This window comes from Gigantopelta aegis, chromosome 2 (genome assembly GCF_016097555.1).
Source record: "Gigantopelta aegis isolate Gae_Host chromosome 2, Gae_host_genome, whole genome shotgun sequence".
NCBI classification, from domain to species: Eukaryota; Metazoa; Mollusca; class Gastropoda; order Neomphalida; family Peltospiridae; genus Gigantopelta; species Gigantopelta aegis.
This window is the reverse complement of record NC_054700.1, coordinates 34,856,556-34,884,025: the sequence shown is the minus strand read 5'-3', so window position 1 is coordinate 34,884,025 and position 27,470 is coordinate 34,856,556. Positions and strand designations below refer to the sequence as shown.

General features: G+C 36.2%; 1 protein-coding gene across 2 annotated transcripts in view; it reads left to right on the top strand.

Annotated features, from left to right (window-relative positions):
- The window catches only part of LOC121384438 (Bloom syndrome protein homolog), a 37,445-nt gene that overhangs the window by 6,108 nt on the left and 3,867 nt on the right, over positions 1-27,470 (top strand). For both annotated transcript variants that reach the window (XM_041514837.1, XM_041514844.1), the window contains exons 6-25: positions 215-261; positions 523-642; positions 2,097-2,235; positions 2,910-2,962; positions 3,292-3,440; positions 4,431-5,395; positions 6,269-6,352; positions 7,888-8,088; positions 8,673-8,791; positions 9,388-9,501; positions 10,641-10,739; positions 11,676-11,824; positions 13,352-13,489; positions 15,194-15,323; positions 18,507-18,702; positions 20,308-20,495; positions 21,259-21,379; positions 22,158-22,375; positions 25,521-25,650; positions 26,255-26,446. In XM_041514837.1, the coding sequence (XP_041370771.1) occupies positions 215-261; positions 523-642; positions 2,097-2,235; positions 2,910-2,962; positions 3,292-3,440; positions 4,431-5,395; positions 6,269-6,352; positions 7,888-8,088; positions 8,673-8,791; positions 9,388-9,501; positions 10,641-10,739; positions 11,676-11,824; positions 13,352-13,489; positions 15,194-15,323; positions 18,507-18,702; positions 20,308-20,495; positions 21,259-21,379; positions 22,158-22,375; positions 25,521-25,650; positions 26,255-26,446 (3,552 nt within the window). The remainder of the gene's footprint in view (positions 1-214; positions 262-522; positions 643-2,096; positions 2,236-2,909; positions 2,963-3,291; positions 3,441-4,430; positions 5,396-6,268; positions 6,353-7,887; positions 8,089-8,672; positions 8,792-9,387; positions 9,502-10,640; positions 10,740-11,675; positions 11,825-13,351; positions 13,490-15,193; positions 15,324-18,506; positions 18,703-20,307; positions 20,496-21,258; positions 21,380-22,157; positions 22,376-25,520; positions 25,651-26,254; positions 26,447-27,470) is intronic.

Here is a 27,470-nt window from a genome sequence, read left to right as displayed (position 1 = left end):
AATAAATATAAAAAAATTATTTACGACAATTCTTGGTATACACCCCCTTTGTGGATGTCAAATTACCTGTTGTACACGAATTGTGCCAAAGCTATACTAATCTACTTTTATATTCCATTATTTATAGATTATTTATATCATGTGTTCATTATATATGTACTGTAGTTACCTTTAAAAATAACCATACATCCATATATATTTATTTTTATTGTAGTTTCTCCCAGGAGCAGTAAACCTAGCCTTAACAACCAACGACCGATGGTAAGTGTAATAAGATTTGAGTGACTAAACTAGAAATACATATATATTTTTTGGTATGTGCTATCCTGTCTGTGGGATGTTGCAATTAAAAGACCCCTTGCTTCTAGCGGGAAAACGTAGTGGGTTTCCTTTCTAAGACTATATGTCAGAATTACCAAATGTTTATCATCTAATAACCAATGGTTAATCAAATTAATGTGCTCTAGTGGTGCAGTTAAACAAAACAAACGTTAACTTTTGTTTAAATTTGTTATGTTTTAGACCAACCGGAATGAGGCTGTTTCACTTCAGTCAAGCTCTAAACCATTGATAGAGTCAACAGTTTCAAAATCCTTGGCTGACAAGAACAAAATCATGTCTTCTACTCCTGATGGAATACAGGTTTGTGTTGTTAAATATTTGTCTTAGGCCCAAAACACACCGGGTCTGGGTCTGGGACTGGCAAGTAAGGTAAACAGACCCAGGCCTGGTGTGTTTTGACGTCTGGGTCTGTATCTGTATTTGTTACGTGTTATCACCATAGCAAACATGTCTGACGAAGATGAAATAATTTTGGTTTATTATTATTATTACAAAACCATAAAAAAAAGAAATGCAGAGAAATGTGTGTGTGTGATATAACATAAATCAACAACTATGACAGTTTCACATTGTTTAGACATACCTTTCCGTTTCTTGATCACAAAAAGATGGAACACGTCGTCAGTCGGTGCAAGTCTGGTGCTGTCACAATATAGTGCATGTCCTTTGTCGTCTGGTGCCAGGACTGTAGTTTGCGCCAGCACAGACACAGTGTGTTTTGTCACATTTAATTCCATGTGTTTCATTTTGGACTGGTACCTTACTTGCCAGTTCCAGTGTGCTTTGGGCCTTAATCCTGAGTATCATTTAGATTGAACTACATGAATTGCTTCATGTGTGCGTACTGGTATGTTACTATTTCAGCCTAGGTGGCGTACTGGTATGTTACTATTTCAGTCTAGGCTGCTTACTGGTATGTTACCATTTCAGTCTAGGTTGTGTACTGGTATGTTACCATTTCAGTCTAGGTTGCGTACTGGTATGTTACCATTTCAGTCTAGGTTGCGTACTGGTATGTTACCATTTCAGTCTAGGTTTCGTACTGGTATGTTACCATTTCAGTCTAGGTTGTGGACTGGTATGTTACCATTTCAGCCTAGGTTGCATACTGGTATGTTACCATTTCAGCCTAGGTTGCATACTGGTATGTTACCATTTCAGTCTAGGTTGCATACTGGTATGTTACCATTTCAGTCTAGGTTGCGTACTGGTATGTTACCATTTCAGTCTAGGTTGCATACTGGTATGTTACCATTTAAGTCTAGGTTGCGTACTGGTATGTTACCATTTCAGTCTAGGTTGCGTACTGGTAAGTTACCATTTCAGCCTAGGTTGCGTACTGGTATGTTACTATTTCAGTCTAGGTTGCGTACTGGTGTGTTACCATTTCAGTCTAGGTTGCGTACTGGTATGTTACCATTTCAGTCTAGGTTTGGAAATGTCTTAATACACATTCCACCTGTTTACCAGTCTAATACCAACTCAATTTTGATAAAAAATAGTTTTATAATTTATTCACTTTGCATCTAATCTTCAGATAATGGTAAGTTCTGTGTTTACTTAAAATATGTCGCAGTGTGCTTCTTTAAAATGTTCACCACTGAATATCTGGAAATGTTTTTTTGTTAATTCGATTGACATTTTAATCAATGTAGTTTGTAAATGGTTTGCACTTTTTTTTTGTATGTCATATTTTGTATTTAAAAATGTACGAAACATGCAAGATAATATATATTTCTGTTATTTCTGTTAAGAATACTGGTAGCTGTCATCAAGACAGCAAGCGATTGCGGAAGAGCATCGAACCAGAGATATTTCCGTCTACACAGCAAGATCTTTCTGTTGTGTGGGACAGAGAAGAGAAACAACCGTCATCCTTCACAACTGGTTCATGTTAGTTATTTTTTCTCTGTAACAAATACATTTAAAGAGCTACCTTAGATTTGGAACTTGCCTTTATAGAATAAAAAGGCAAGATATAGATATTATTTTTATTTTGTGTGTGTGTGTGTGTGTGAGTGTGAGTGTGAGTGTGAGTGAATGAGTGTATGTAAGTGTGTGGTATGAGCATGTGTTTGCGTGTCTCAAGACTTAGGTCATCCCATCACATATTCACCAACAGCATACATGTTTTTGTTTTGAATGTGCCTTCATTGTGTCTTAACTAGGGGCGGGACGTAGCCCAGTGGTAAAGCACTTGCTTGATGGGCAGTCGATTTGAGATCAACCCACGTTGGTGGGCCCATCAGGCTATTTCTCATTCCAGCCACTGCACCACAACTGGTATATCAAAGGTCGTGGTATGTGTTATCCTGACTGGAATGGTGCATATAAAAGATCCTTTGTTACTAATGGAAAAATGTAGCAGGTTTCCTGTAAGACCATACGTCAAAATTACCAAATGTTTGACATCCAATAGCCGATGAATAATAAATCAGTGTGCTCTAGTGGTGTCATTAAACAAAACAAGTTTTTCATTGTGTCTTACCTGAAAATTTAAAATTTCTTTTTTAAAGATGATTTTAAAAAAAAGAAGAGGAAACCAAAACTTCATTTTTGTTTTACAGCTGCTTCCAGATCTACGAGTCCCGTTTGTCCACTTCGAAAGCCATTGTCAACTGTGAGTATTGGTCATCTGTTTGCAGGACACTCCAGTCAGGTCCACTGTAACTGTTTAATTGTAACAGTCTCAGCATTTTTACCTTCCTGTAGATAAACTTAAGACAGTCATTGCTTTTTGTACATTAAGGAGGTGGGATAAATTTCAGTCAGGTTATAGGATTGATCCTCCTTGGTGGACCAATTCTCTTTTTAATAAATTTTTAAAAAATAAAACCTGTTAATTTTATTGCCTGAACTCTTCAAAAAAGGGGGAATGATTTTACAGTGTATAATGACAGAGAAAATAGATATTTGATTTGATGTGTATGATTATTGATCGGTTTATAGTTATCCCTGAGTGGAATGGATGACCTCCACAACAAGCTATTGGCCGTCACGGATGAGGTGTGTGAAATTATTGGCCGAGTGAGTTCAGCTAACCTGATGTCCTTTGTGTCGGAGGAATATGACAGACTGCAGCATCTCTTGTTTCTAAGGTAAGTTTGTTTTATTTAACAAAACCACTACAGCTCATTAAGTTATTAATCATCGGCTATTGGATGTCAAACATTTGGTAATTTTGACATATAGTCTCAGAGTCTACATTTTTCCATTAGTAGCAAGGGATCTTTTGTATGCACCATCCCACAGACAGGACAGCTCATACCACAACTTTAGATATACCAGTCGTGGTGCACTGGCTGGAATGAGAAATAGCCCAGTGGGCCCACCGATGCAGATCGATCCCAAACTGATCGTGCATCAAGCAAGCGCTTTACCACTGGGCTAAGTCCCACCCATGTTTTTAAGGTAAAGTACTTAAAATGTTAGCGAGCATAAAACGTTTGCTAATTTAGCGAGGCCATACAAGATGCTAATATTTTATGAAGTTAAGTTTAAAGATATGTACATACAATAAACTAAAAATTTGGGTGATTGTTTTGTCATTGATTTATGCAGTACACAATGATGGTTACATGCTGTTGATTAAAGCAAACAATTACAATACATGTAGTTAGTATGCTCATTGCTGCAATTTTCTATTAAATTAAGTTGTCTGTAAACTGCATAACGTCAGGATTTATCAATCCTACAACTTGAGCTCTCTTTTTTCGGTGTTTGATTTGACAACCTCGCTAAAGTTGTCACTTTTTTATTTTGCTAAATTTTTAAAAACGGTAATATTTTATGATTTACAGTATATGGAATGGACTTTGATTATTACAGTTATTATGTTAAATCAAAATATTATACCTCCCTCTTATTAAATCAGGAATAATTTTGTTCAGTATCACATCAGAACTGGCTACTCAAGTTTCAGAAATCTGTATGCAATTTCTAAAATGATAAATAAGACTTGTTAATCAGTTTTTAAATCAGTTAGCAACCGTCACTAAAACAATTTGAAGACAGAATGTTCTCTGTGTATATGTGTTATTCTTGAGGAAACATATCCACTTTGATTAGTAATTTTTATTAATTTACAGAAAGAGAATTAAAGACAATGGAGTCATTCCTGCACAGTCCAAGGAGAGATTCCAGTCCAATCATAATGAACAACCCAAAGTCAACACGGCTACATCCAGCTATACAGACTACTCACCCGCTAGCTGCAAAACACCATCTTCTCAGACTAGCTCCAGAACCTCCTCTTTTCCAATCATCTGCAGTGCCCTCTCTTCTCCAAGTAACTATGGAAACTCCTCAAACTCCTCTTCTTCTGCTACCTACAGAGATCCCTGCCCCAGTGTTACTGCCGCGTTAACATCTGGTAATACGTCCGATGCTGGATCCATGCAAGACACATCTTCTTACGCTGGTCTGAAGACTCCAGGTTCCACTTCTATTGTCCGGTGGAAGAGTGCTCTAGACAGCTTAGGTTCTGATTCACCAGTTCCTTGTGGGGACAGCTTCTTCGAAGACGATGTTGAAATGACGCAAAGAAAAATGACGTTTATGAAAGGTTTTAGAAAGTCGCTTCCCAGTGCGACAGCAAACGGTTCAGTTTTGAACAGAAGTAACCATTCAGGTGTTAGTAATACAGGTCAAAGGGAGAATACGGAGAATGCTGGGGGTACAGAATATACTGATAGACACGTTGCTGAACGGTTTTCCGAACCTTTTAGTGTAGGAACTTCAAAAACTGCTGAATTCTCCGGTGCATTTTCAGAAAGTTTGGACAAGAAAAAATGCAATACTAGCTTGAATAATTCAGTTGACATCTTTAGTACAAGTGGAACTACAGACTATACCTTTGACTATTCTCTCTCAGAATCTCCAGTGATATGCAAGTCAAAAATTATTGCTCAGAGTAAGGAAACGAGTGTCGGTGATGACAAAGACTATTTTTCTGATGAACTTCCTAATATAGATGATTTTCAAGATGAATTTGAAGATGAATTGGATGCCATGGATGATTTACCCGTTATTAATGAATATACAAGACCGAATAGTAAGTGAGAACTTTTAATTGTTGGGGATATTATATTTAACATGAACTCTTTAGTAAGTTGTTTCTTGACATTTTTAATTGTCTGATATATGGAATTATTCATTTATTTTGTGTTCATTTTATTTGTAAATGGCAATGTTAACAGGGCTAGCTCTGGCACTCGCCAAATTCACCAATTGCGAATTTTTAAAGCAGTTGTCGAATTTTATTTTAATTTGGCGAAATAATTTCAGGTAATTGACATTTTAAAGAAAATATTTGTTGATTTCTTTAAAAAAAAAAAAAAATTAATAGACAATTTGGCGAAATGTTTTGCTTACCCAGAGCTACCCCTGGTTAAGGAAACATTAATAAAACAAGGACCACGAGAACTGCCATATGAAATGTATAATCTTTCTGTTAAAAAATTACAAAATATACGCTTATGTCCCCAAAATTCAGAGGAGTTATAGTTCTATGAATTTATTTAAGAAATAATACTTCCTGTTCTATAATTTTTTAGATATATATATATTTATGTATAATTAGTTTACAGGTTAACTGGAGGGGACTATAGGTCCATCTGTCTGTCTGTCCCACAGTCTGGACTTTTTTTTCGCAATGCCTATAGATATTGAGCTGAAATTTTGTGTATAGCTTTATCATATACAGTTTAAGATCAAGTTTGATTTTTCATCTGTCCATTTTTAAAAGAGTTATGGCCCTTGAACTTAGGAGATATAAAAATATGGTGGGGCCGGAGGGAAGATGTTTTGCTTTAGCAATACTTTCAGAATGCTTGTTTTCATCAGACATTAAATTAAAAAAAAATACTAATGAAGAGTACCAGAGGAAAACTTACACAAGTAAAATATTATGATGTTATATTTTTAGAACTATCTACAAGTGTTACAAAGGAAACGTTTCCCAATAACAAACAACAGCAGCTGAAACCGGTGGCACAGTTAGCTGATTCATGTGAGTTTGATTTGGATGTTTAGAAAATGTTTAAACAAAGATAAAGGACAAAATTTACAAAGCATGTTTTATTTTTTCTCCAGTGTAATCACATATATTTACAATGCTTAAACACTTGTGTTTAAGAAAAACAGGCTTCGTAAATTGAGGGGAAGGGGGGCAGTTAAAGGTAGGGTCAACTCAGACAAGAGCCTTATGTGGGGAAAAATGCATACCCGGACCACCAACACATACTGATACTTTAGCAAATGAAAAACACGTAATTTTAGAGTTAATGAAAAAAAACATGATTATTCCTGCTAACTGGGGGCAGCCATTTTGTTTCGTTTTTATGACGTCCGGTGGGATAGCTTGGGGTGAAGTGACGTCAGCTCCTGACCATCTCCTGTATGTACAGTGTAAACAAAAGCAGTAATTTTCGACAAGGCGCTTTTCTTTGATCAACCTGACTTGTAAAACAGCATAAATGACGTAATAATATAATAAACTATTTAACTAAATATATTTCAAGTTGCATTAACGGAACAAAATGGGGTTATAGTATTTTTTTCTGTTAAATAATCCAAAGGAAAAATGTACACTATTACGTTGGAGCAAAAACGACAACCCACGATACCGAAGTGATAATTTTCTTTTCTTTGGGACTACGTAATTGGTCAGTTCCGTGGTTTTAGATGGAAAAGTCTGCTTAATCAATAGTTTTACAGAACTATTTACAGTAATAAACCATGTCCATTACAATTTTAGGGCCGACAGGTAATATTCCACAATACCAGTATGTATTTTTGTGTCTAGACAGCGTCAATTAATTGGCTCGTCTGGTTACCAATCAAATACACACCTGCCAATCAGGAATCACAGGTAGAAGCAACTAACAGCATAGACCAATTAACTAAGAAAACACTCCGTGTATCATTTCAGTACATAGGTTAATGCATGAACAAAACATTGTTAATTGTTTCGACTTGTTGTGTAGCCACTTTGACAATGGTATTTTATTTTGTATTGAAAAAGAGTATATATAGTGCTGGATATACTTATTGCTGGCTTACTGGGATGTGTATTATTACAGAACATTGCAATGTATGACTATTTATCATCCCGCAAAAACCAGGTAGATTGTGTTTCTCTAGTTCTAAGGCTCATTCCTGACGTTACGCATTAAGTATTACATAACCACCAGCTCGCCAGAGGGCGTACTCAATGAGATGGTACAAAATGGATGCGCCCGTTATATATAATAGCCGTCACATTTAACCGTTTTATTAATTAACTATACGATTATATGTGTTGATATTAAGCAATAATGTGCATTATATATCATTGAATATGCATACCAGGCCAAATGCCTTAATTGTCCTCTCCTTTAATGAGGTGTCAGTATTTACATAAAGATAAAAACAAGGTTTTTTTCATTTAAATGTTTTTTATATATGTAAAAAATCTCATACTAAACAACCATGTGACACCAACAATTCATCTAAATTCTGAATTGCATATTACATGTATCACTATTCTATGTCTTCGTTTTTCAGCAAACTATGAGCCGACATTCGCGGGTTCGGACAAAGATGATGGTTCGACTGGAGAGTTTGATGGGAACACTTTTCCTCACAGCCGCGAGATGCACAAAGTATTCCGCCAGGTGTTTGGTCTGCGTGACTTCCGTTCCAACCAGCAGCAAGCAATGAATGCTGCAATGCTCGGCCACGATACCTTCATCATTATGCCCACTGGTATGATGTCTTGTTGCATAGTTTCATACTGTAGAAATGAAAAGACACTGGAATTCCAGATTTTAGTGTCACTCGAAATATCATTAAATTCATCTTAAGTCTGTATTTGTTGTATTCCATTTGAAAACATGCACCAATAATTCTTAATTGTACATATTTGAAGTTGTCATCTTTTAAAATGTTGATTGGTCTTGTGACCATTCGGTAAAAACAGTCTTGCCCACTGTAAATTTTAAATACTGTTCACTTGATCGTTTTATCATCAAAAAAGAATTACCATTCTCAGTATTATTGACACATGAAGCTTCCTGCTAACCTAAACTACCATTATCCATTTATTTTGATGTCTGGCTTGCCCAGGAAAGCATGTTTGGATAAAGGCACAAAAGAAAGTGACAAGATCTTGTGATAACAAGGTTGTGGTATGTGCTAGCCTGTCTGTAGGGAATTGCATATATAAAAGATCTCTTGCTACTAATGGAAAATTATATAGCAGGTTTCTTGTAAGACTGTATCGGAATGAATCATTGTGCTTTAGCTGTGATGTTAAACAAAACAAACTTTCACTTTGTGTGATGTTGTAGGTGGAGGTAAAAGTCTGTGCTACCAGCTGCCTGCCCTGCTGTCAAGTGGAGTGTCTATAGTTATCTCCCCTCTCAGAGCGTTGATACAGGACCAGGTGCAACGACTCTCATCACTAGACGTAAGTGATTTGTTTTAATATTTAATTATCAGTATGTACAGTACATTTTTATGGTTTTTCTCAATGTGGAATGAAACATTTTTAATGGTATCAGAGGATTTCTTTTTTATACATAACTAGATCTCTTAATCTATCATGCATTTTTCCTGTTACAATGGACTGGCTAAAATGTGCTGTTATGACCTTGGTAATTTCTAAGTTTTCTCATCCAAAAAATCAATACATTTTAATCTCAGCCTGCTTGACATTTCTGAATAGCATCAATTTGTTTTGCATTCTGCAACCGTCATGCACTCAGTTTTATTGCCATGGTAGGAAGAAACAAAATGATATCATTTGAATTCTGACAAATTAAAAAAAACCCAGGAGCTGTTTTATTTTCTTTCCTTTGCCAACTGGAAAAAAAAGAAGGTCTGCTGACCTTCACTCTTGTCAAAATAGTTCCAAGTATAATATGGGGGGGGGTGGGGGGGGGTCTAAATTACATTTTTCAGGTGACCAGGATGATAAATGGGCAAACGATAAAGCATATTGGTTGACATATCCTTGAAATGCAGGTGTTTTGTGTGAAACTCATCATGGTGTCTGTGTTTCAGATTCCAGCAGCTCACCTGTCGGGTGAGATAGATCAGACCGAGGCCAGTCGTGTTTACTCTCAGCTGTACATGAGAGAGCCGGGGATCCGACTTCTGTATGTGACGCCCGAGAAGGCAAGTTAAACTCGCCATACGCTGCATTCATTATGTTGACAGTATAATATAACAGCATTAAACAACTCAAAAGCAGAGTAAGATTCAGGGCATAATATTTCTCGCAAAAACCACCGTGCTGTTTGCATGTCAGTCACACAAATAAATTCACATGAACTGAAAGTCTGTTACGTGGTGAACCATTGTATTCTAGACTAGAGAGGTGCAGACTGGAGAATCACCATTGGGGTTTTCACGTATTACAACAATCCATATATCAAGGCTATTTGTTGCCCATGTCATTATTTTGTATAAATTGCTGTGGGTGAAACAGCCCACTGATGGCAGTTTTGAGCCTGCTTACAGCATACATACAGACTTTTGCAGCATACAAACATGACCAAATGGTTATTTTTCTGTATGTAGAAATTTGAAATGTTAAAAACTGGCACATACTATACACAAACATTTTGCCGTCGTTGAGGAGCTTTACCAATGGCATTAATTTTTATGCAGTGGCAAAACATTTTGTCAGTGGTGGTTCCTATATCTTAACAACATCAATTACCTTTGGTGCCATCCTTAAGTTCAAGTCCTGATATATTCCAAAGAATGTCCTACACTGATTTTTAGAAACTTGATGCACAGAACATCATCAGTAAAATTGAAACAATAGTACCTCATTGCATATCATTTTGCTTAAAATACTTTTTGAATTATGGTGTTTGTCAAAGCTGTACTACATAATTCACATACCCTGGACATTTGGTTATGTGAAAATCATGAGAACAGATTTCTGGTGATAAAAGTTTTTTTAAATAAGGTCCTCTACCTATTTATAATTTTATGGTGATCGGGGTTTTATTATATACCCATTAAATCCTGTTAATGTACGTGGACTACCAGACATTAAGCTAATTTTAAAGCCTGCAAAATAATTTTTAAACAACAATAAAACATCAACAAATCCACTCTCCAAGTTTATTACTTTGATGAATTTTAAAGGTATTTCGTGGTTTTTCTCGTCATGACCAGTCTTACATAAATCAAGCTCCTGCTATATAAATTTCTATTTAAAATGAACATAATGTTTTCATATTAGTTGTTACTTGTCCATCAAGTGCTAGAACATTTTGAACATGTCATGGCTTGTTTTACAGCTATCTAACAGCAACAAACTGTTGAGTGTTCTTGATCATCTCTACGGTCGTAAACTGCTTGACAGATTTGTCATCGATGAGGCACACTGCGTCAGTCAGGTAACCAACTTTAGTTCATAATCTGTCTTATCTTCACAAACATGTAGCGTATTTGTTGCAGAATTCAAGTGTTTATATCACAGATGCAGGGAACATTTTGAGATATCGCTACATAATTGTAAAATGTTAAATAACAGTTGCTACCCACTTTTCAATGTATCAACAACTGTCATTAATAAAAACAAATTGAAACAAAATGTTCTCTAAGATGAAGGAAATGTTTTATTTAACGACGCATTCAACACATTTTATTTACGGTTATATGGGTCAGACATATGGTTAAGGACCACACAAATATTTAGAGAGAAAACCTGCTGTCGCCACTTCATAGGCTACTTTTTTCAATTAGCAGCCAAGAATCTTTTATATGCACCATCGCACAGACAGGACAGTACATACCATGGCCTTTGTTACACCAGTTGTAGAGCACTGGCTGGAACGAGAAATAGCCCAATGGGTCCACCGACGGGGATCGATCCCAGACCAACCGCACATCAAGCGAATGCTTTACCATTGGGTTACGTCCCACCCCTCTCTAAGATGAAAGTCACAGATATTATTTTTTAGCTTTTTATCTGATTTCGGGGGGGGGGGGGGGGGGGGGGGGTTAATGTATAAAATACAGTAAAATCTTGTTACCTTGAATGTGGAATCATTGAACATACCACTACCCTTGAACATAGAACGTAGTCTCAAATTATTGTTTATGTAAACCCTTTAGTTGTGGATTGAACAATCCATCATATCTTTTGTCAGGTACAAGTCTTTTGTCACTCTAGTATATAAAAAAATACCATTGCGAAATCAACAATTTTTATGTACACTTTTGGGAGAGTAATAAAGGAAAAAGAAACCTCTTGTGCAGATATCAACAGTTGTGAACACACTCTTCTGGGGTTTTATTAAACAAGTCTTTTTTTTATTATTATATTTCAGTGGGGTCATGATTTCCGCCCCGATTACAAGAAGTTGTCCGTGTTACGTGAGAAGTTTCCTGGAGTCCCTGTGATGGCTCTCACTGCAACTGCGACGCCGCGGGTCCGCAAAGATATCATTCACCAGCTGAGAATGACGAATCCTAAATGGTACGTATACTTGAAGAGTGATCACATTTCAGATCAATAGTTGGTCGAGGTCTACCGTTACGCGATATGTCAGTAATGGAAATTCTAAGTGTTGTTTGGTGTGTGAGATCATGTTGTCTTCCCCCACATTTATTTCGTAATGGAAAAAGAAAAGTAATAAAAGTCCCATATTTGAGGTCATAAGATAACATGTTTTGTGATTGATCAGTTAAAAAAACAATAGATTTTAGCACTATTCAAAAACTTTTTCAAAACCTGCTGTTTACTGCAATTTGTGTCTTGTATAATTTTGATATGCTTGTTAAATTTAAAAAAAACATTTAAAAAAATAAAAAATTGACCTGATAAATTGACCTAACAGGTTATTAAATAATATTTTGATGTTTTATATAAACCCAATGGTGAGAACATCATGCGTTATTTACGATATGGCATGGCCATAACACACATACATGTCATTGATGTAAATATTTACAACTGGCTTCTACTAGGTGATGACCCAGTTGCCACAGCTGAACAATCCAATAAAGTAAATATGATCTAAATGATTGCTCTATGATGTATAGGTTAACCTGAAATTGATTGCTCTGTGATGTATACGGTACATTAATCACAAGTGCCATAAATATATTTTAGTTAGAAAAAACATTTGAATATATTTTAAACCTGATTTTTGTGAATACATAAAAATTAGAATCCTACATTCATGTACAGTTAAAAAAATATCCAACGTATACATTTTGAGCAGTATCCCAGTTGGATACTAACATTTCAAAATCTGGTATCCCACCTGAGAATTTAGTATCCAACTTAAATGAAATTCATAAATAACATCGTAACAAACTTGGATGACACTGTTCTCGTTCCCAGTCTATTGCTATGCTGCAAACAAAATCACGGAATTTGTGAAATTCACAATCAAATGGAATCGGCAAAAAGATTTGCTGCATCTATTTTTGAGTAATACTGACATAAATTAATATTTAGCAGTAATCTATAAGTGTTTCTGACATTACTAATGATAAACCTACCAGTATCAATTTTCTGCAGATGTGGAATCAATATCTCAAATAAAATTTAAAGGGAGGAAACATCTAACAAAAACAATAGCGACTTAGCGGTTCCCAGGCTATTGCTACACCGCTATTGCTCCAGTGTAGCATTAGACTGGGTACGAGTTGGGGGAGATATTGTTACGACATAGCATTAGACTGGGTACAAGCTCGAAAGTACTGTTACTTAACTTCACCAGTAAATAACGACTTTCATTGTTTCAGCAAAAAATAAAAACGCAGGATTAAAAAAAAACCCCATTATATGGTATTTTTGTGGGATACTGGGTTCTTGAAGTCTGGTATCCAAAATTAAATTCTGGTATCCCCGGGATATTGGGATACTGTTAATCTCGAACACTGCAGTTTGTCTTATTCCACAGAACCATTACAATATGGAGCTGTTGTCTGCCTTTTTTGTTTTGTTGTTTCTATGCAGTTGTTTGTTAAATGTTCCAATATATGTGTTGTGCAGGTTTATGCAGAGTTTCAACCGTCCCAATTTGAAGTATGTTATTCGTAACAAAAGGCCACAGAATGTGACCACGGACGTTATCCAGCTCATCAATGACATGTTTCCTGGAAAATGTGGAATTGTTTACTGTTTATCCAGGTACATATTAATTAGTTCTACACATGTATATATTAATTACAGTTCTGTGGCAATTTTGTTTCTTTAATTGCCACAACCAACATTTTTCGTTTGTTTGGACATCACAAACATACTTGAAGATAACAAGAAGAATGGCGAGTCTGCAGTATTTTCATTTCGATATGGGACTACTTGATACAGTCGTGCTCCACTCTTGTGTCTTTCTTGACTTGGGTTCTCGGGTACAGGGATAGATTAGTGAGTGTAAAAGCATGTCTATACACTGATAGGTCGTGTACTTTGCATTTTTGAGTCTCTAACTGCTCCAAGCTCCCGAGGCCATCTGGCAATTGCATCTGAAAATGAGAGGGTGAAGCCATCTTCACTACACTACAGTTTTAGACACATCATACAAACCTGTGGCAAAGAGACGTCCACATTCAATCACTTCTTATTTTTGTGCTTATATCCAATCCAAGTTCAAGCATCCTGTCTTGGGCACACCTCAGCTACCTGGGCAGTCTGTGAAAGCGGTTAGTGAGAGAGAAGTTGGTGTAGTGGCTTTGTACCTACCTGTTGAATCGTTAAGCTTGATCTAGGTGAGAGCCGGTACTGGAATGTGAACTCTGTACCTACCAGCTTTAGGTGGGGGTTTTTGGGGGGGTTGGGGGGTTGTCCTGAAGATTTCTAGCATTCCTGTGCAATAATGTTATTAACAACTGCTGAAGTGTTTTTGGGCACAGTGTTTATTGCCTTACCTTTGGTGCTACCTAAAGACCCTGGATGTAACTTTAACACAACCGAGGTCCAGTGACCTGAGAACCAATAAGCTTGTCTATAACTAAACCAGTAAGCTTGTTTATATCCAAACCAGTAAGCTTGTTTATATCCAAACCAGTAAGCTTGTTTATATCCAAACCAGTAAGCTTGTTTATATCCAAACCACACCAATAAGCTTGTTTATATCCAAACCAAACCAGTAAGCTTGTTTATATCCAAACCAAACCAGTAAGCTTGTTTATATCCAAACCACACCAATAAGCTTGTTTATATCCAAACCAAACCAGTAAGCTTGTTTATATCCAAACCACACCAATAAGCTTGTTTATATCCAAACCAAACCAGTAAGCTTGTTTATATCCAAACCAAACCAGTAAGCTTGTTTATATCCAAACCAAACCAGTAAACTTGTTTATATCCAAACCACACCAGTAAGCTTGTTTATATCCAAACCAAACCAGTAAGCTTGTTCATATCCAAACCAAACCAGTAAGCTTATCTATATTCAAACCAAACCAGTAAGCTTGTCTATATCCAAACCAAACCAGTAAACTTGTTTATATCCAAACCACACCAGTAAGCTTGTTTATATCCAAACCAAACCAGTAAGCTTGTTCATATCCAAACCAAACCAGTAAGCTTATCTATATTCAAACCAAACCAGTAAGCTTGTCTATATCCAAACCAAACCAGTAAGCTTGTTTATATCCAAACCAGTAAGCTAGTTTACATCCAAACCAGTAAGCTTGTTTATATCCAAACCAGTAAGCTTGTTTATATCCAAACCAGTAAGCTAGTTTACATCTAAACCAGTAAGCTAATTTACATCCAAACCAGTAAGCTTGTTTACATCCAAACCAGTAAGCTTGTTTACGTCCAAACCAGTAAGCTTGGCTATATCCAAACCAGTAAGCTTGTTTGTATCCAGCTTCATGTGTTATTCAGGAAGGAGTGTGACAACGTGGCCAGTCAGCTCCAGAAGAACGGCGTCCAAGCCATGTCTTACCACGCTGGTCTCGCCGATGCTGACCGCACCTCTGTCCAGGAGAAATGGCTGTACGGAGATAGGTGTAAGGTGGGTATTATTTATTTTATTACCCCAGCAGGCACTCATAATGGGGAAAATAAAAATCATAATTTCTCACTGAGAAATTATCATGCATTGGTCTAACGAACAATACTATTGAATGATATGACACTTACAAACCAATGACCTTGTCGGTATTAAATATGACGTCATCACGATTTGGCAAACACACAATGACGTCATGCAGTTTAAAAGAGTGTCTGTTTTTGGTGTTAAATTTACCGGTATAACAAAATGTCATTTTAATGCAATTCATTATAGATTTTGTACCAGAATAAAGAGAACTTTTGTTTTTGAAAATTATCTATGAACGTGATTAAATTACAAAATTATAGCAATACTCAACAGTGTATAAAGTGGTTTATATCATTTGTACACATGTACGTGTATATGTGTGTCGAAAATAAAGGCTTTTTGAGAAAACAAATACCAGGTAGCTCAGGTAATAAATAGAATAACAAACTCGACACCAGTTATTATCAGATTTATGTCTCTCGTGAAATAATTTTCACTTGTCACTTGCTAAAGCTTGTGACAACTGAAAATTATTTCACTCGGGACATAAATTTGATAATAACTGGTAACTCGTTTATTATCCTCTATTTATTATATATATAAAAATTGCTGTGAGAAGAGACATTAGCATGGCTGTTAACTGTCCGTCGTGAGACGGATTTCCGTCGTCAGAGAAATTGTGGAATTATTTTTTCAGTCAGGTTTTTTTTTTTTTTTTTAATGAGAATCACTTCGGCCGTTTTCGGTTTCCGTAATGTCAACCCGATCGCTTCAGACGTTTTCTTTGCCCCACTGACCCCCTTTAGGGACCCATCCCAGGGTATAAACTACTATACATTTTGGGGCCGTTGAACGGCCCAATTCCCCTAACGTAAATTCCCAATCCAATATCAAACTTTTCCCCAATTAGACCCTTCAACCCAACAGTTTCCCAATAAAGATTCCCAAAGTTGCTCTTATCGTGGACACTTTAACTCATAAAAATGTTTACAAATTTAGCTAATTGTATATATTTTTAAAAAATGACATCGAAAAAGTTTCGTTTTGGTTTTCCGATCGATTATGAACACGTGACGAACAACTCTGACCTGGATATGCAAATTAGGTGTATCCTGTTTTGATACAGTCTGTTGTATCGTAGTTTTTAGTAATAATGCCTACATTGTCTGATATAATATATTTTTGGTAGAAGAATATAACGTTTTGTTTTAATCCATCCATTTGCGTTAACACATATTTGGGATTTACAGACGTAGAAAGTAAAAGTATTGACTTAATGTGCATCCTGCACTACCATTTGCTATGCTATTTTAAGCAGACGATCTTATTTTGTAAACAGGTGTGTACATATGTTTCGTACTTTTTTTTCAGATATTTTATTATTATTTAAAAAAAATTTAAAATCATGTTTGGTACGGTTTTTGTAATTAAACCCCCCTAAAAAAAAACGTTACTACAGTAGTAGTAAATTAAGTGAAAAAAAAACCCCTAATTTAAATGTGCTACTCACTCCCTTTGAAGTAATGGCCGTACCCGATGTCACACCATGTGACGAACAGCACGTGCGAGTTTGAACACTGTTACAATGTAATAGTTCTGCTGGGAGATTATTAGATTGCGTATTATAGATATTGAGACTTAATAAAACTGATCCGGTGAACAATTAACATTTACCGACCAGTGGTATGTTACTTCTTTATTATTTACGATTGAATAATGGGGTCATTCGAGAACTACTCAACGTGCACTAAGGAGAGTAGGAATTATGGGATGTGTGACAAAACGTAATTTGGGGGGGGGGGGTTGTTATTGTGCAACATAATGTTAATTAATAAAGTATGCAACCAGTCATTGCCGTTTTATTTTAACATATATGTATTACTAAAGACCCCAAAGTAAAATATGACATGGTCACAAAACATTACACGAGCGAGAGGGGTATTAAAACTGCAAGATTTTGCATTACGTATTGTTAAATGGACACAAAGATCAACAGAGGACTATTCAACGTTAGCGTAATGCAGTATCAGACATTGGCTTTTACCCCAATTTTTAACGACCATAATGAATTTGCGATAAGACTACGGCGACCCGATGTAAATGTATTTGAATATTTGATTTGCCGTCCATTAGCTGGCGGTCAAGCCCAAATAAATAATATCAAGTAATAATGCAAACTTTAAAAAAATGTCCGTAGCTTGTGAAAGAACACCCCAGCAAATGTTAGCCTAATAGGACTATTTTTTATTAATATAGGTTCACTGCAGGACCCATCAAATTAATGTTTTTGTCCAATAAAAAAAATAATAACAGGGTTTGGGTTGGGAAAAATACATGTTTAAAGTGGACTACAATTGTCATGTAAAACACTACCATTTTGAATGGTGATATAATCATGGCACTGACATCCGCCATCTAAACCCCCAACCAGGGCAATGCCCTGTACCTTGAAATTTCAGTCACAACATTTTACTTTTGTTAACAGCCATGCATTAGTCCACTAACTAATATATACTGTTTTATATAATATTTGTTATCATCCAACTTCACATGTTATTAAACTACTGAACTGTAGATGGTGGTGTTTTATATAATATTTGTTATATATCTATATATTTTTTATTATTTGCTTTAAATCTTGAAAATAATTTGTCATGATATATTATTGCATTGGAACCGGTTCACACTCAAATGCATATTTTTGTTAATGTGTCAGGTAAATGCAAATTTAAGAGATCACACTGCAAACAAGATATCACATCAATTACACAAAAGAAGTGAGCATTTGTTTTGACAGTCGAACAAGCTATACACATTTGGTTAGTTGGTAGTAATTTCCTCCTTTTATGCAGAGCACAACACATATGACAAGGTGTTGAGCAAACACTGCAAATCTAGTGAGTGTGAAAAGCAATAACTCATACAGTGTTAATTTGACATGCATTTGTTTTAAGTTTTTGTAACAGATGATTATTACATATGTTTTGTTTTGTATTTTATTCTTGTTGAATTACTGGTTACAAATATAATACGTCAGTAATTATTGTGCTAGTATAACAGGCATATTTTTTGCATTAATATCTCATGATTTACAGATAGTTATTTGTTTATTTATTTTATTTATGTATGTATTTTCTTTATTAATGCCTATTTCAGGTGATCTGTGCAACAATAGCATTTGGAATGGGCATTGACAAGCCTGACGTGCGATTTGTGATCCACTATTCTCTGCCCAAGTCTGTGGAGGGTTACTACCAGGAGGCGGGCCGTGCAGGACGAGACGGGCTACTGGCTCACTGCATCCTCTTCTACTCGTACCAGGACTGCAAGAGGCTCAGGAGAGTCATAGAAAGTAAGCGATATGCTGTTTTATTCTGTTGTTTTTTATATGAGGACTGATACGGGTTTCAAAACGTATTGAATGCGAGGTGGATACATTTTTTCATAAGTTGTAAGGTAACATCTATCAGATAGGAGTGTAGTATTCTATTTCATACATATCCTAAAAAAAAAAAACCAAGTTTTTAAAATAAATTTAAACACCTTTTCCAGCTAAAACTCATTTACAGCACCTGCAATAAACTTGTGTGTCACAAAGCAGTCAGTTTCAGATTAATTTATATGTCACAGAGCAGTCAATTTTGATTGTGATTAATTTATTGGATGGTATGGCTCTGGTGATGGTCATTACCGTATTTGACCGGAAATAAGCCCAGGGGGCCAAGACAACTCATTGTGAGCTTGGCATGGGGTGGGCTTATTCCCAGACAAGGGGCCAGTTTTGTTGAAATTTTTTTTAATAATAATAATAAAAATAAATAACAATATTTAAATGAACTAGGAAAAAAACAAAAAACGTTCAGTAGCACATCTATTAATTAGTGTTCCATTTGTTATTAATAAATAATAATTGTTTATTAATTAAATTGTTTTTTTTTTTACTAGTATCTAATTATCAGAAACACACCTATGTTACAATTACTTACCAGTGCTGTTTATTTACATCCAAAATTTAATGCTGAGAAGACTTAAAACACCAGCAATTAACAACAAACTCAATAGCCTATACACACGTTTCTGACACGGGCAGCTAGCTTACACTGCAAAGAATTGTCAATCTAAGGTCATTGTTCTTAGCCAATCAGAATACGGTATTTGCTTAATTAGCATTAACTGCGGACCCAGTGTGGTGGTAAAAATAGACACTGGTTTTTAGTTCATACTTGGCTTGGATACTTCAGAGAAATACTGCAGGCATGAAATTGAAAACAATGTTACACACTGTTATTGTTAGACTGCTAAATCTCACTGGTGGTAAAATATTGTGTTACATTTGTGTTTAATTATCTGCAGGAGGTATGACCTTTTAAATGAACTTTGAGCAAACTTGCAATTTCATGTTATTTATAAGGTGACGAAGTTGGGGGTGGGCTTATTTACGAATGAGGGCCTAATTTCTTAAATGCTATCAAAACAGAGGTGGGCTTATTCAAAGACATGGGCTTATTTCCGGTCAAATACGGTACCTAGGACCAGTCAATCACATAGCTTCGAGAGCCCATGATTTCTTGAGATCAAATAATTGTTCTCTGGTGCAGTTTTCACCTAAAGTTATTGTATTTATATTGAATCACTGATATCTCAAGCTTGTTGATGCGAACCCGTTAACAGCTAGATTATTAAGTTTGACTGTTTTTATATATACTGATGGAAAGAAATAAGGGAACACATCAAATTGTAGACCAAATTTAATTCACAACTAGCATAGTAATGTCTGTATTTCATACCAAGTTGTAATGCGGGATTGTATGTCTGTAGTGTTGAATGTGCTGCCTATATGTTCCCAGTCAACGTCTGACAGTATGAATTGATTTTTGATGCAGTCATTATTAGTTGTTGCTATCTGTTTGATCCTTTATTTCTTTCAATCATTATATTACTTTTCATTTTTCTTCAGTGGACAAGAATGCGACGTACGAGTCGAAGCGGGTTCACATTGACAACCTGTTCCGCATGATTCAGTACTGTGAGAATGTGGCCGATTGTCGCCGTGCGCAGATACTCGGTTATTTCGGAGAACATCACTTTGATCGAGAAAAATGTGCTCAGTTTAAGGGTTCCATCTGTGACAATTGTCAATCAAAGGTTTGTTTTTCTAGATTTGTTTTCTTTGTAAAAAAAAAATATATATATATGTTTTAAGAAAACAATTAATGTAATGTGACAAGATTGTAAATTGTAACTGTTTTGTGGTATACGTTCTTGTGTATGGCAAACTCAATCATTAAACAAGAATCAGAAACATTGTCTGTGACTTTCTGTATATTTACTTCAGTCATATTTCAAACTGCAAGATGTAACAAAGGAGTTTAAAGATATTGTAAAACGTCATGTTTACCGTCTTTGTTTTTATATGACTATTATTTGTGTAGATATTTCATATTAACCTGTGGTGTGTGACTGTTCAGTCAAGTTTTAAACTGCGAGGTGTAAAAGATGACTAAAGTTATTGTAAAATGATGTTATGTTTACATTGTTTATATGAGTATTATTTGCATAAATATTTAATATTAACAGTGTCTTTATTTTATATGAATGTTATTTGTGTAACTATTTAATATTAATCAATTGCATGTGATTCTGTTTAGTCGAGTTTTAAACTACAAGATGTAACGGATTAGTATAAAGTTATTGTAAAATGTTGTAATGTTTATGTTGTTTATATGAGTATTATTTGCATAAATATTTGATATTAACCGGTGTCATGTGACTGTTTAGTCGAGTTTTAATCTGCAAGATGTAACAGCTGAGTATAAAATGATTGTAAAATGTTTATATTGTTTTATATAAGTAATATTTTCGTAAGTATTTAATATTAACCTGTGGCGTGTGACTGTTTACTGTTTAGTCAAGTTTTAAGCTGCGTGATGTGACGGAGGACTGTAAGGTGATTGTCAAATGTGTCGGCGATCTCACCAGTACCAGACGAGCCAACTACACCCTGCTGCATTTTGTGGAAATCTTCAAAGGTAAATATAACACCGGAAACATACCACTACATAGCACAGTGTGACTTAGTGATGTAGTTCGTTATGACTATTTTTAGAGAGATTCAAACACCTGGTGACACAGTCATAATATGCTGACTGGAGACCATACTTAAAGTCCAAATAGAACTTTTTAAAAGTGCCAATGCGAGTCTTTTGCTGTGTCCATTTGTTTTTAACACTGCTGATGCTACACTATTTATGCTCTATTCTGTCTCTGACATAAGATAGGTCTGACATGCAGTCAGCTGCTAGATCAGTATCATTTGATTCACAGGATGGAATGTAGCTGAATGGTAGAACACTTGTTTTATGTGCTATGGGTCGTAGGATCAATCCTTGTTGGACCCATCATGGCTTTCATCTTGCCTGTGCTTCATAGCTGGTATATAAACACAATGGTATTTGGCAAAATTAACATGAATGTTCCCTTGCTGCTAATTAACAGGAGTAGACTGTGCAGGAGTTAAGCTGAATTAAAGCCAAATGTGAATCAAATTATTCATTTGCCAAAAAGCAAATTCAGAAATTGCTTGCCATTTGTAAATCTGTTGTCATTTTAGTTATTTGGCTAACTGAATCTTTAATTTGCCTACGGTCCAGTTTAAAACCTTGTTAGTGGCTGTCATGGGTTTGCTCTCAGATAAGAGTGTTGATTTAACCAGGATATGTTTAGACACTAGACAGCCAGAGTTAAAAAATGTGCTGGGGAGTTATAATTCCTTTTTCTTTGATTCATTGAATGTGTTTAATTTACCAGGCTCCCAGAACACGAAGATCATGGAGGCCGGACATAACCGACATCCTCTGCACGGGCGTGGGGCTGCGTACAGCCGACAGGATGCGGAGCGACTCTTCCACAAGCTGGTCATGGACGGGATCCTCACTGAAGATCTGCAGATAACCACCCAGGATTACGCCGTCTGCTACATCCGACTGGGACCCAAATCCACGGCGCTGTCACAGGGCAAGTTGAAGGTACTGCGTTCAGTTAATTGGATTTGGATTTTTATTTAGGTCTACCTTTTTTTTAAAAGTTATTGTTACCCTAATACCGGCGTCGTGGTTAAGCCATCGGACTACAGGCTGGTAGGTACAGGGTTCGCAGCCCGGTATCGGCTCCAACTCAGAGTGAGTCCTTAAGGACTCAATGGGTAGATGTAAGGCCACTACGCCCTCTTCTTTCTCACTAACCAACTAACCCACTGTCCTGGACAGATAGCTGAGGTGTGTGTGCCCAGGACAGCGTGCTTGAACCTTAATTGGATATAAGCACGAAAATAAGTTGAAATGAATGAATGACTGGTTGGTTGGTTGAGTTCATGTATAACGACACCACATCACAAATATACACATCAGCTATCGAGAGTCAAACAAAGGTAAATATATAAATACTGTAGAATACTTTATTTTCGCGTGGAATTTATTTTCGCGTTTTTCGCGTGTGAATGAAATTCATGAAAATATATTCCACGCGAAAATAAAGGCCGACAAAAAAGAAGAAGAAAAAAAATGTAGTCTCGTTCAACTATACCACATTAGTTTCCGATGTACGAGGCTAGTAGTAACAAAGCGGTGCTCCCTCCTGTCACGGAACAAACCACAAAACACAAAAACTGTTTAAAACTTTAAATCAAGAACACGATGATAAGTACATACATTATAATAAAACTAACACTAAAAAGCTGTATGCTGTTTTCCTTCGCATGTGCTAGCAATCAGTTCATTGGACAGAGTCTACACGTGTTCAACGATGGAAGTAAACATGCATTATCACAGTATATTAAAAATGTGGAAGTGAAAAAATCCGGAGTGGGCTATGTTCAGATGTTTCACAATTTTATTTTTATTTTTCGCAAAGGCCTGCAAGTCTGAAACCTGTTCGTATTAAATCTGTTTTTCCTTTCATAGCATCATGTGCGCGAATAAGCCACTGGGCATGAATGGGTTTAATCGTACTCAGACGTAAATCAACTTGCACTTTCTCCACAGAGGATTCTGAACCATTATCCTCCTGCTCTTCCATCTGGGACACTATTTCAGCAGAAAACCACTCCTGGAAACACCTTTTTGGTTCCATCTTATAGTTTTTATTGAGCGTTAAGTCCAGTGGCTGTAGCCGCAGCAGGAACAAAGACCACCTGAATGTGAGCTTTTTTCAGTTTGTCTAGCAATGTTTTACACTGGTGTGCCTTGTACACGTCAAAGATAGCAATACATCGTTGATCATCTGCCATCTTGAGATTTTTTCTCATTTTATCCATGTAAGGAATTACAATTTCCTCAGAGAATTCCAACATTGAATTTTCATTACTTCAGTGTGTAACATTCCATTCTTCCGGGAATTCTACACGTCGGTGACACTTGTCAGTTTTACCACCGTATATCACCTGTGGTGGGAGAAGTTCTCCAGCCATCGAGACAGCCAACAGGACTGTAATCTGGCGCTTGTCATCTTTGCCACTGATGGTCACTTGTTTGGCACCTTTTTCTTCAAATGTCCAATCGCCCCAGGTACAAGGTTGACACCGGTCTGGTCCCAGTTAATGATGAGTTCATCAGGGATGTTATTTTCACTTTTAGTCTTTTTCACACGTTTGATAAATTGTGATTTTAACGTTTCAAAATCACCGGGCACTTTTTTTACTCCTTTCGTCGTCCCTTTCCGTTTGACGTAGCCCATCCTGGATAAAAATGATTTCGACCAAGTGTTTGTGATTTGTAGTGGCCCACCAAACTCGCACAACTTTGATTGTTCAAGTTTCTTCACAATGCCGATCGCAGCACCGGTCATGGTGGCAGTGGTGATAACACCCCCATGAATCCTCACGCTTTTGACCCATTCCTTCACCAAGTCGTCGTACTTGCCAAGCATAAAGGGCTGTCCATGTTGACCTTTCGGCAATGACTTTAATGAACTGCCATCATTGGTGATCCTTGTCGTTTTTAAGTATATGACGCCTTTAAACTTCTAACAGTGCTTTCATTAAGTTTTTTACCCAGATCAGCAGTAAATTTGCGAGCCGCTCTTGTTGCTCCATGGTAACGGGCAATCTTAGCATGAGTTTCTTCGTCATGTAGACCGTAATCACCGCGTTTACGTTTTCTTAGGTTCACTTTACTAGTCTCTAGCTTCAAAAGACATCGCTTGTTCTGCAGACAAACATTCTTTAGGATTTGGTAAACCCAATAATTTTGGTTTCTGAACTGTGTTCAGCCACTTTAACAGCGACATTTTAGAACTTTATCAATGCAGATACAATTTCGAAATGAATGTACAGACCTTGTACTATACTCATAGTACACGTCGCTACTTTACTCTAAAGGTTTTGCCTGTTAACCAATCACAAACCGTTTTGAACTAGTATTTTGATGGCAATAAATATTGTTTCAATCAAACTTAAGTTACTGAGTACTAGTAGCTTGTGCCTTCAAATTTCGTTTCATTTGTTTTCAGTTTTTGTTTTTATAACAATTATACGGATTAAGAAAAACCACGCGGTAAGCACCTTCTGTAAGCTTATTAACTTGTAAACAATAAAGTCTTGATTGGTTAAAGCAGGAAAACTATTGTTTTATGGTTTCACAGTTTAATTACAGCAGATCTCTACTGTGTATAGCACTCTTGTGTACATGTAGGATTAGTTCTACAGATTAGTGTAACAACCAGCAAAACTAAGTTCCGTTTTTAAAACAAAATTATTGACATCTGTACTTTGTTTTTTTATTGATGGGGGTTGGGGGATTCGTGAAAATAAATGTTCGCGAATTGACCCATTTTCATTAAATTGCGAAAATTTGATCCCGCGAAAATAAAGTATTCTACAATATGATGTGCTGTTAACCAGCCAACTGATAAAACTAAACTTAACTGTTAGATTAGTTTCAAACCGAGTGTCTGCCAGCACGCTTTCTTAACTACATCTAATTGGGCTTCCAGTTTTTGTGGAAGACCTGGTGACTGAGTGGCCAAATGCCATGCCAATCAGTGTAGTGGGTTCAAATCCTGCCAATTGACACTTCGTGTTTATAAATATTTTTAGACTAAGATTATGAATTATGAACAGTGTTCTGGGATGTCATTACACTAACATTCCTTTCCTCTCTTGTGCTGTGTTGCCAGGTGGAGCTGCAGGTCCAAGGAAACAAGAAGAAGACTGAAACTGGCCGGATTGGGAAGCAGCCCGAGAGCGACCACGACAAACTTGTTGACGAATGTTACAACGAGCTGACGGCCGTTGCCAAGGATATTGGTAAACTCACACTGGCGCGGATCCAGGGGGAGGGAGGGGAAGGGGGTGGTGGGTCTGGATCCACTTCCCGCTCTCACACACATGAAGAAGAAAACAATCCAAATTTTAAAGTGCATTCTCTGCTAGTATACAACTTCCATTTAAGTCGTTGATTGTAGACCCCCTCCTGCACAAAATTCTGGATCTGCACCTGCAAGTGCTGGTCCAGAAGAATTGATCACTCTGGTGAAGTGGGAGATATTACCGGTACTTCAGGGTTTTTTATTGAGGGAAGAGATGGGGGATTTGCGAAAATAAATGCTCGCAAACTGACTTATTTTCATCAAATCGCAAAATATTTTTACCGCGAAAATAAAGTATTTTACAGTAGTCACCAATTAACCCGTTCACCCATTTCATAGATTTGTTTAGTATAATATTCATTTGTTGAGACTGCATATGTTTTCGTTTCTTTTTATCAATTTTTACATTGTAACAGCCATTAATTAACCCTTTTGTCCTTATGTTTCTTTAATTTACTATTCATTCTGTTGGGAGTTGTGTTTGTTCCTTAATGTTTCAAAGGGTTATACAGTGTCTTTACACATTTTGTTTTATGTTGTAGCCAAGAGTCGCCACATCGCCAACTATGCAAGTGTGTTTAATAGCAAAACACTCTGGGAAATGGTGGAAAAGGGGCCGAAAACCCGCCAAGAGCTGATTGAAAAGATTGATGGAATGACAGAGTTTAAAGTTAGCACCTACAATGCAGAACGCTTTCTTGATGTTACTGTCAAATACTCAGAGTTGTTCGAAAGTAAGTAATTCATGTCCTTAATGTCGCAGGCCCTAATTTCAGCCCGTACAAATGGACATTAAATTTCGTTAAATCTACAAACCTGTAACATGTATCTGGATATAGCTACAACAGAGTGAAACAAGAGTCAGTGACATTAAGACGGGGATATGCCCTCAAACATAAACTTGAACTCGTCTACATAACTGTTATTTCTCAGAAGTATGTGCATTTTTAAAAAATATGAATAATGAATTTTGTGGTATTAGAAACACCAGGATGACCAGAAATAATTTTGGATGTACGAAAATGAATAATCTAAATAATAAAATTTAAGTAATATATATATATAATTATCCAAAATGGCTGTACTAGTGAAAAGTATGCCATAGTGTTTAAAAACTAGGGTATGTCACTTTAAAAGGACATTCCTGAGTTTGCGCAATTTTTATGATGTTATCGACTAACAGAGACTTTTTAACGATTGTAATTACATATCAATTGTGTGTTCTGCATAAAATATTAGTGGCTGTATATTAAACGTGTTTCTGATCATTCTAATATTTGTACTAGGTTAAATTTCATTTTATTTCCTAAAATATTGTTTTTTCTTACGTACGAAATTATTTGAACACAAAATCCAGTTTGGGCTTCTTACAAATATTAAGACGACCAGAAACATATTGAATATACAGACACTGATATTCTAAACAAGAAAATATATTTAATATGTAAGTTTAATCGTAGAAATGTGTTATTAGTTGGAAACATCTTACAATGCAGCAAACTCGGGAATGTCCCTTTAATGATTAAAAATATCACTCTCATAAGCTCCAGGTGAGTGATTTACATTTTGTAGGAAAAACCTTGAGTAAAACTTACACTTATTGACAAAAAGAAGTTTTTAATAGCACACATTGAACAGTCATTGAATCAATATAATGGTATTCAAACACCAGTGCTGGCTGTTTAAAGCAGTTTCTTTTCAAACAACGAGCGGGAGGTTCGCTATTACCATATTTTAGGTGGGCAATGAAAAAAACTT